Source organism: Anser anser (assembly GCF_964211835.1).
Source record: "Anser anser genome assembly, chromosome: 1".
Lineage (NCBI taxonomy): Eukaryota > Metazoa > Chordata > Aves > Anseriformes > Anatidae > Anser > Anser anser.
The window spans coordinates 6,678,147-6,688,894 of NC_139720.1; the positions used below are offsets into that span (position 1 = coordinate 6,678,147).

The following is a 10,748-nucleotide window of genomic DNA, read 5'->3' on the forward strand; positions in this document are numbered from 1 at the left end:
AAGTTCTATCTCCTGTCCCTCTTACAAAGGCACACTTCTAAAATATACATTACCTGTTTCTGTAAAAGAGAATAAAAAAATTAACAAGTTAAAATTAGCATGGACAATTTCTAAAGTGCAGTAGTTCAGTTTGGATTAAGAAAATGTGTTAAGTGCCAATACGTAGCCTTTCCGTGGAGATGGCTATCCGTTAGGTATATATTTTAAATTTAAATATACCAGTAGCCTTATAAACATGAGCAGCGAAACCCTGTGCTATTATAAAAACAAAAAAGCAAAGCACTGTAACAACAGTAAAACTGCAATCTAGTTTCCCACTCAGGAAACAAATGTTCAAAACAAATTCAAGCTAGAGCATACCAATTAGTCTTTAAAAAGCACAATTCATTTTCGCATACATATTACAGCAGAGGGGTACTTAATCTTATTCTACGTCTCTTTAGAATTTTGCAAAGTAGCACAAGGCAAGTTCACCAGATCTTTTGTCTAGGTTAAGCATGTTTTAAGAATTTTCTTCCATGCCTAACAACCACTTGTGAAAACTCCCACTAGAACCAGGCAATCAAGTTGGCTCCTTCCAATAATACAGCCTGCACAGATTTTGCTGCGCTCTTAGCCGTGAAACCAGACAACTGTCAGGTTCTATACTAAAGTGTACCTCAAAGCAGTTTTCCTAACTACCCATTCGCAGAAACCTTTGTGTGCAATAATGATTTAATTTAATTAAGTGATATATCGGACACGAGGTAGAATATTCATTCCCAATTAACGAGGTTGCACAGCTGGAATTATTTCACGGTGGCAGTTCCCCTCCTGACCGATGATGAATTCAGGAGATGCTCACCTGACAACACAGCATAACCTAAACCGACAGCTGGCTGCTGGGCACAAGAGGGAACAGCTCGCTCCCATTTCACTTCACCAGTTCTGGGTTAACAGCGGGATAAAAAGCTGTTGCTAGCGGCAAAGTGGATCAGGTTTCAAATACACAGAGGACTGTTTTTTCCAATAGGATTATTGCCTCTTTAAAACAAGAAACAATCATTTTTCAAAAATCCAATTTATGAAGATTTCTATAGCATTCCCAGGATTCTTACCAGCCAAATTTCTCTCTTTGACCTCATGCCTTAAAAATCCATAGGATGCAAATGCCGAGCACGTTATACGCAATGTAAGGGAATAAAATGCAGCAGGAAAGCTTTTTTCCGTGTCTCATTTCTTAAAAACTTATTCCCCAACTTTTTTTTAAGCAGCTAAAATCAACATTTAAAATTTCAGAGACACAGAAATAATTTTCATTCAGTGATAAGTGATACTTCTTTGCATTCTTTCACCAAAGCAAAGCTTTGCACCTAAGTTTGTAGGGTAATTCAGGGTAGAAGGCACACGAAGAGGCCACTAGCCCAGCCTCCTTTTCAAAGCAGGATCAATGAGAGATCAAAACAGCCTGCCCAGGGCTCCATCCAGTCATTTTTATCGTCTTAACATCTCTTGGCATTTTTTTCCTACTTAAATTCCTTTCATAAAGCCTTTGCAACGCTCATTCATTGAAACCCTAGCCAGAACCAACGTGACCCAAACCAATCATAGTTGTGAAAGTATAAAGTTCATACTGGTTATATTAAAAATAACAACAGCTACGTCAGTAATATCCTTCTAGTAAGGAACCTGGAGAAATAATGCTAGCTCAAAAGTCAGTTTATGATCCTGTGAAATACAACACTGGGCTGTTACCGGACAGGACTGCAGCACAACACCTGTCAGCACAGAGGGACGAAGTTTAAAGCTTTGATTTGGGAATGTTTGAGCATATTCTAAACGTACGTTTGGCTCTGTGCTGATGATCAGCATTTTAACTGAAACCTGTGGAGACCCAGGTTTTGTTTCTTTCTACCTGGAATGCTCCCAGAAGGATGTAACTACTACCATGTTTAAAGACCAGCAATTGGCTTTAGGCTGGCTCCAATAATGACATTTCATGATGCTTTAAAAAAAATAAAGCAGGTAATTATTTTAAAAATATTTATGCTTGTAACAGAAATTATTCAGATCTTAAAGGTATGTATACTCACACTATTTAATATTTAACATTTAAATAACATATAAATATTAAATTGTAATGATGTTTAATAATTTAATGTAACAATATTTAAATATTTTGATGTTTAAATAATTTAATATTTATTTCATATACACATTTAAGAGGATTTGAATGAAATTGACTATATACCCTCAACATCTTAATATAGAATATTTGCACACAGAGCCTAAGCGACACCTTGTCAATCCAACCTTATCCTTCCTCCATACTCATTACCATTGACAACACTGGTACACTAAAAAAAGAGTAAACAAGCCAAAGACTTTGTGGCATATGCTCCGTTAAACACGCGTGGGTGGAAAGGGAGGAATCAGACTGTGCCAACTGGAAAAGACTGTACCAGCTGGTAAATAAGCATTACTCTCAAGCTGCTATGGGAGCATCACCAAAAAAAACAGATTTAAGAGAATTAAAGCTCAAGGTCAACATCTACCATCTTTAAAGATAGAGTCTGGTTTTTTTTGATGGTGCAAGCGTTCAGAGCAAGTTCAGACTTTAGGATATACAGCATAATACACTTATCTTCTACACACCACTAACAGACTTTTGTTTGGTGACAGATACCACAACAAGTCTAGGCATTTCATAAACGAACTATATTTTCCTCTGTAAATGAAAAGCAACATGTAAATGTCACCTGTTTTGTCTTTCAATATTTTGTAGCTCCCTGTGGTCCCTTTTCAGGTGTTTGGTCAAAGACGTAAAGTATTCCTTCAACAAATTCTGGAAGGGCTGTTGTTTCTCTGGGCTAATTATCTCACTAGGAGGAAAGCTCAAGTTAAACTTCTCTGCAACAGTTTTTACTTTCCTCGGTACCAAACCAGCAATGTCATCTCCACAGTGCCGACAAAAGCTGATAACCACAGAAACATGAGTGTGGGACTCTCGATCAGCGTTAATAATATTTTTAAGCTGCTCATAGATTAAAGACAAACCTTCCTTGTCAGTGAAAATCCCAACTATTGTCAACTCTGCAATGAAACGCAGATCAGTTCTCAACTTAGTAATGTTGGGAGTCTTCTCTTCTTTCCTTGCTTCAAAATGTTTTTTCCAAGCCTGAAGTAACGAGGGAGCAAAATCAGCATAGCGCTGGTGGAAGAGGGAACACAAGTGCACAGCGCAGTTCACATCCGAGATTTTCAGTTTGGCTTCCACAATAGAAGCTACTGCTTCTGCAATGTATTTGCTTAAATTCAGGCTGTTAAAATCATGGGACAAGGAGTCCCTTTGTTGCTCTGTAATGGTTTTTAGCTTCTTAACAAAAGCTGTGTTCTTCTTCAGACTGGAGTCTAGTCTGCTGAAGAAGTTTTCCTCGGGGCGATTGTCTGGTGCATTCTGGTTTTTGCTGCGAAGCTCTTTTCTTGCCTGATGGCGCTCCCAAGCCTCCTGATGGAGCTGATGTGCTTCCTCTTTTTCTCTAGGAGAAAGAAAAAGGAGTAACTTTTGTTAGAGCCTTTCTTTCAGGTTATCCAGTTCAAAATCTTCCAGTAGTGCTAAACTCAGTTTCTTTTAAGACTGCCTTTTGGTATTTAACAAGTTAATCCTATGAAGCAGATGCTTTAGCTTTATGAACCACTGCTTATGTTTACTGCTCCAAGAAACAAGTCCCACATGTTACAAAATGGAATAGCTCTACACAGAACACATTAATCCCACCAGACTTGCAAAATATAAACATAAAAGTCCATTTACTCCAGACTGAGTTAAAGCTATTACAGAAGAGGACAGAAAACTTTTAACAGCTTATTGTATATTGTTAAGGGGAATGTTTTCTTCCCAGACTATTGAAATTACACAGAGAATTTTAAGGAGGTGAAATACATCTGCCCCAACTAGGATTTGGCTATGACACTGTCCGCCGTCGTCAAAAGTGACATATTTTACACAAGAGAACGTCCAGAAACTTGTTTTTTTTCCTAAAGATGCTATCTTCAACGCTATAATACCTTTTGGTATCACACTGAGAAACATTATCTTGGTAAGATTGCATGTCGAAGTGCTAGGTTACATTCTGTGTTTGCCATCCAGATATCAATCAACTACGATGAAGTAAAAAAAACTACAGCCACCACTCACAGCACATTTGCTCCTATTACAGTTTGTGGACTCTTAAAACCTGTATTCCGGATTTTATGACACTAACATGTCTCCATCTCTTTATTCTATCACACAGGTGCTTTTAAACGATCATTGCATGGAGAACACTATTAAAAACCAATAAGAAAGACCAAAGTAACAAAGGTTAGGAGGTAAAAACTCAAAACTACGTAAAAATCAGAGCATGCTCGCCCAGGCACATACAATTTATAACACCACACACAACTTATTGTAATTAACTCAAACAGTTCATCTTTTATAGTTCTGTCCCCAAACCTCATAGCAGGACTACAGCATTTGGCACAGTTAAGCCATTAAAAAAAAACACAGCTTACTTCAGCTGAGCAGCTGCTTCTTCTTGCTGACGTTTCACTTCCTCCTCTTGCTTCTTTTTCTCTTCCTCTTCAAGTTTCTTTTTTTCTTCCTCTTCTTTCTTCTTTTGCTCTTCTTCTGCCTTCACTTTATCATCATCTTTCTTCTTCCGCTCCTTGTCTTCTTTTTTTCTTTTATCCTCTTCCAGTTTTTTCTTTTTGTCTTCGGGAACCTTTAAAGTCTCTCTCTTCACGCCAACCTTGACATCTTCTTTTGGCTTCTCCCTGGTGCTCACTGGTCGCCTTTCACCAAATTCTTTTTCTTTATTATTTAACGAAGATTCTTTCTCATCCATGCTTGCTGACTTTTTGCGCTCAGCTGGCATTGTGTTACCCGGGCAAACCTGCAGAATCAAAGAAAATACGTACTTTTAACTTGCTGTTGATAAAGTAAAGCAACTTTCACAGCCTGCCCATGCCCATTTAATTCTTACAAAGGTGAGAATAAAATACATCAGAATAAATTACAGACTTCACCTAAGTTTTCTGGAACTATGGAACGCACCTAATGAAGGTAAAAACTAAGCATTTTATTACACTCTTCCAAATTATAAAGCTTATCTCAAGATAAGATGGAAAGCATAATGATAATTTCTGAATCTAAATTATGACAATGGTTATCTGAACATACTGTGAAGATTTTTTCAGGACGAACTGTGAAGTAAAAGCATTTGAAGTTTCTACAGCCTGAGAAATACATGATCTTGGAACGTAAGAAGAAAAAAAAATCCCCCCAAAAAATCCAAAACTGATGAAAGAGAAGTACCCCGACTTTATAAATAAAAACACCTGATTCAGCAGCATGCACCTGCATCTCGCTGACATTTCCACATGCCTCCCAAGACCATTCTCTCATCCCAAACCTCTATTTAGGATCACAGGATAGCACGGGTCGGATGAGACCTGAAGAGGTCCAACCTCCTGCTCAAAGCAGGGGCACTTCTGAGGTCAGACAAGACTGCTCTAGGCTCTGTCCAGTACGGCCCTACAATCCACCGAGGAGGCCGCACTACCTTTCTAGACAACCTGCTCCAATGCTTGGCTGTCCTCGTGGTGAGAGGGCATCATCACATTACCCTCCTTCCTCACTCCTCCCAAAATTTCCCCACTCATTGCAAGCTTCTGCACAGCACAAGTAGCAGCTGGAAGAGTGCTCTGCTGACTGAGCCTCGCTGCCAAGAAACCATAAGGAAATGGTAACAGAAAGGCTACAGTTATCAGGAGTTAGCAAAGGCTCAAATTTGTGTCTCTCTACTCATTTTTTTTCCCCCTAAATGATCTGAAGAAGCTTTATCATCTTTAGGGTTTCTTGCCCTTTAAGCTGTAGTTGCATTTGGCAAAGGATCCAAACCCCAACATACATTGAATAAGAAAGTACAGAGAATAATTTAGACTGGAAGGAAACTCTGGAGGTCACCTAGTTCAACTCCCTGCTCACAGGGGGTCAAGATCAGGGACGTGCCTTGTTAAGTCTGGAGCATCTCCAAGAACGGAGACGCCAGCGGCCCCTCCGGGCCCCTGTTCCCGTACTGAACATCCACACTGAAAAAACTTTTCTCAATATCATCCTTGACTCTCCTATGCCCCAACTCATTCCCCCTTCTTCTCATCCTATCCCTGCACAGCTTTAAGAACCCGGCTCCATCTTCTCCATGCTGTCCCCCCAGGTAGCTGCGGACTGTAACAAGAGCTCCCCTTCTCTTCTTACGGACCCAGTTCTCCCCACGTGCTCCGGTCTCCTGCTGATCCCGGTGGCTCACTGCAGCATCTCAATGTCTTTCGCGGCACAGAGAGCCCGCAGCTGGACGTGGTGCCCAGGTGCGGTCCCGCAAGGACCGAATACGAGGCCAAGTACCAAATACAGAACCACGCCAGCCTGATTTACTTCATGCTAAATTCCCGTCTTCAAACTAAAATCTATCATCGGCTTTATTTTATTCGTCTTCATGCTCTCTGGCTTGAATCTGTTGATAAATCCTAAACCCTCGAATAATTTTGGGTCCTGAAGCACCGTGAGACCAGCCGTAAAATACTTGTGTACTAACAGAACTAGGGTCCCAGTTCTGCAAATATTTATTCATCGTTTTTATATATTCATGTGCCTCCATGTTAAATGCTTACACAGGCAGGAGTGCTGGGACAATGCCCAGTTACCGCCCTACCTTGACTTTTCCACATTTCAGTCAGGTTGGAAAAAGGGAATAAGGTGGATTCACATATTCCCTGCATCTACTCAACAAAATGAGTAACAAGACACTTGCATTTCAACCCAACTAAGAGTGTTTCTAATATTATTTTCAACTCCTTTGAAAGATAACTATCACTAAGCCACCGGACTGAAGGAAGTCTCTATTTCTACATTCCCTCCCCCCACACACACACGACGCAGTAACGCAGCAGGTTCATACACAGACTATCCCACACGGAAACGTGGGTTACGTTTTCTCTGCTGTTTGTATGTGTCTTCTGAAGAAAAAATTGGTTGCAAAACCACATGATAGTCACGCGCAGGCAGCGACACCTCAGCAGTAGAGAACCTGTTCAGGATTTGGCCTCTCTGACAGCAATTGGCAGCAGCGGCAGCGGAGAGCCATTTCTGAGGCTGATTTATGGAAGCAGGGCCGATCAAATCAGCACAGCTTACACAAGTACCAGCATATTTGGCTCCCGAATGCTTGTCTACAGCTAAGAGGTTACACAGCTCAACGTCTCTGAACAACTCCGGTTTCAAAAAAAAAAAACAAAAACCACCGATTGACTTAAAACAGTGTCATTAAGAAATCAATACTTAAAATGCCACCAAAAAAAAAAAATTTAAAAACCCAAGCAGCACCCAAGACTCCCTCATATTAAAGGTCGGGACTAATTTTCCAGCTCTGTAGGCCAGTGAAATGGGAGCTATTCCTCACGGGTTGACCTGGGAGATGTGAATCCTCTACAGATCTCACATAAAGCAACAAGAGTTCATTACTGTTTTCTCACTACGAATCCACACTGGAAGTTCCCAACAGTTTAAAACAGCTAAACTATTTCTCCCACCACCAAAAAAAGAAAAGGAAGTTTTCAGCATTTAAACATTGCTGTAACATACTACTAGCAAGATTACACCCGTTACTACATTGCACGAAGACTCTTCAATAATTGTATTCAACTTTTTCACCAGGAAGACTACGAAACAACACACAAGAAGAGTAACACATTTTTTAAAGCAAGATAATAAATTGCGAGCTAAGTTTCAAACGAGAACAAAAGGGTTGTTTGATTAAAGAAATGTTGGAAAGGCACATTGTAACTTCAATGCTCCATTATCTTTGTCTCCCATCTGTTGGTAGTAGGGTAATTAAATTAAAATTTGGAGACGATCCCAAATATCCAGCTAGACACACATAAAAGTTTTCAACATCACGTCCACTCACCAAAATCATTACAGAACTTATCCTATTACTTTTAGGAACTCAAAATTCTGTTTTAAAACACGTGTCCTGTTTGCTCATATAAAAGCAAGATAAAAAGCTGGGCTGAAAAGAAAAGGGACAGAGCGCTGTGATTTCACTAGGCGATAGGAAGCACTTTCACCCCCACAGGTGAACACCAATGACAAAAAAAACAGTTCGTTTATGATAGATTCCTGTCCTCTAACGCACAATACACACGTTGCAATCCTTCTCACTACCTGCTAGGTACAGCTCCTTATCTTGCAAACCCTTCTGGTCGTACTGACACCTCATTTAAGCCTACCGATAATTAACTGCAGGAGGCAGGCAGTGCGACGGCTGCCTCCAAGCTATACGCAGACCGATTCACTGGTCAGCGCACAGCGCAGAAGCGTCCACAGAGCGCATGCTATAGCCCTTCCCTCAGCAAGAATGTTCATTTAGACTGAATTATTTTTCTCAGTCGCTGGTTCTAACAAGATCTGTAGAGAGGTTATACCTTCAGAGCTCCCAGTTTGGCTGAAAAAAGGTTCAAAAACTAGTGGAAGCAGAGAGAAATGGAAACAGCAGCAGGCTCGCCTAGGTCTCATTGCCACAGGAAGTCAGGCTGCGCGTAGTTTGGTCCAGATTAAGGGCACGGTAAGGCAACTCCGAGAGAAACTTAACGATTAAAACTTTTATTTAGTACCTAATACTTATGTGAATGTACTGTTGGAAAGACAAGATAATGACACAAGCTTCAAAAGCCAGTAAATAGGAGGAACCGGCACTCACAGCTGAAAATTAGAAAGTACGGAAAGGACAGACAGGAGACAAGGGTTCCATACGCTTTTGGGCTTTCAGCAGTGCATTCCTGTAATGACATTTAAATTCTTTGGAACTAGCTTCTTGGTTCCATCACTTACAGATGCTATCTTCCCAGAAGAAACTACTAAGCCTCCTTTTTCACTATTTGATCTACATTAACTCACTCTAATCTTATTTAAGAGTTGCGGGTATTTTTTATTTTAGCTGAATTTCTACTTAAGCTTTTTTCACGCCAATCTCGGTATTTGATAAAGTGACAGAAGCAGCTCACAATACTCCAGGCTCAGAAGTTTAAATAAATAAAAGTTCAACAATAACAAAAGTTTTCCATTTATGCTTTCCCATAAACATTGCCCACCTAATTGCTTATCCTCAAGGAAACACAAGATTCACAAGAGATATTCAGCACTATTAACGTAGCCGCTATTCAGAATAAAAGGAACAACATCAACACCTTAGCCTGATGCTCTAGATCCTCTCAAATCGGTGAAAAGCCGTAGCCAAAGACCGCAGCACCACAAACTTAAATCTTTCTCAAGAATAGCGGGATGAAGACACAACTTTACTAAACTAACTAGGAACACTGAGCTTTTTCACACGCTTTTCATGCTGCTAGCGGGATTTAAATTGATCACAGACGTTCCTCCGTTAGGTACGCTGTTAGGTAGGGGGGCTACACAACGCAGGCAACAAGTCCCGCTTCTGACACCGCGAAAAGAATCAGAGAACGAAGGAGCTGAGCAGGGTTAGCAACCCCATCGCTAGGGAATGGAAGTTTTGAGGAGCTGCGGTGCAAATCAGGGCAGGGGCCGGCGGGTTGACCAGCCGGCCGCTTTTACTTTCGCTTCCACGCCTCCCCCAGGAGCGCTGTGCTGGCGGAGCTGCCCGAGCTGCCCTGGGGGGGGGGGGAAGGGGAGTGAAGGCAAATCGGTGCGCGTGGGACAACAGAACCGCTGCGGTGTTACACCCCCGGCTCCTCCTCCTCCTCCTCCCCGTCCCCCGAGGGTAGCCGTCCCCAAACCCCTTCGCTTTCCCCCCTTCCCCCCCTTCCCCCCCTTCCCCTTTCAGCCTTCCCGGTGCCACCTCACGGCCCCGCCGCCCCCCTCAGCCCCCCCCAGGCTCCCTCAGCGCCTCCCTCAGCCGCCGTCCCCGGTTCCCCCCCCCCCCATCTCCGGTTCCCCCCCGCCGTCCCCGGCCTCCTCCCGCCCCCATCACCCTCCCTCCCCTCACGTCCCGGTGCTCCCCTCACGTCCCCGCCCCCGCCACCTCGGCCCGGTGCAGGCATCGCCCGGCCGCCGCCGCCGCCGCCGCCGCTCGAGGCCCCCTCTCCCCTCACGCCGCTCTCCGTGCCCGCGGCCGCCCTCCGCGCTGCCTGAGCCGAAGCGTCGCTCCCCAGGGCCGAGCCCCGCCGCTCGCCTCCCGCCGCCCAACCGAGAAATTAAGGGTGAGGAGGCGGCTCGGTGCTCGCCGTTGTGGCCGCCCCGTAAGGCTCGGCGGAGGGAGGTTGGTGGCGGCAGGGAGGCAGGCAGCGCGCGGGGCAGCCCCGGGTGGGGGTCCTGAAGGAGGGCGGCCGTGCTCGGGTTACCGGCGGGGTGCGGAGGCGGAAGTGGCTGAGGGAAGGGGGGGGGGCGGCGGACGCCGTGTGGTGCCGCGTGACGTCACCGCCGTGACGTTTTTCGCCCGTGTAGCCTCGCGTCGCGTCACGCTGCTCGGGCCGACGTTAAACTCCGCCGTTCCCCGAGGCCATGAGTCCGCCTGCCCTCTGCCAGACGCAAATTTTGGGGGCAGAAAACCCCAAATTACCTCAGAACATGCGTCCCACACGGTGCTAGCCGTGAGGCGGCCCCAAATTAGCCCCACGTGAAAGGTCTGGCACGGTCCGGCCTCAATAAGTGGGTATTTTGGGGTTAAAATCCAGTTCCTTAAGCATTCAGGTGT

The 10,748-nt window shown here is 43.7% G+C and overlaps 1 protein-coding gene across 4 annotated transcripts in view; it reads right to left on the minus strand.

The window, feature by feature from the left end:
* UPF2 (UPF2 regulator of nonsense mediated mRNA decay) overlaps window positions 1–10,401 on the minus strand; it is a gene marked incomplete at its 3' end in the record, with an annotated part of 63,022 nt that extends 52,621 nt beyond the window's left edge. Inside the window, exons 1-3 of one of the 4 annotated variants that reach the window (XM_083819770.1) lie at window positions 10,077–10,401; window positions 4,534–4,913; window positions 2,739–3,518 (exon numbers count right to left, since the gene is read on the minus strand). In XM_083819770.1, coding sequence (XP_083675896.1) covers window positions 2,739–3,518; window positions 4,534–4,895 — 1,142 coding nt within the window. In that variant the 5' untranslated portion in view covers window positions 4,896–4,913; window positions 10,077–10,401. Of the gene's footprint in view, window positions 1–2,738; window positions 3,519–4,533; window positions 4,914–10,073 lie in introns of those variants that run through there. The other 3 variants (XM_083819771.1, XM_083819772.1, XM_083819769.1) reach the window with 3 other exon arrangements.
* Between the last annotated feature and the right edge of the window lie 347 nt (window positions 10,402–10,748).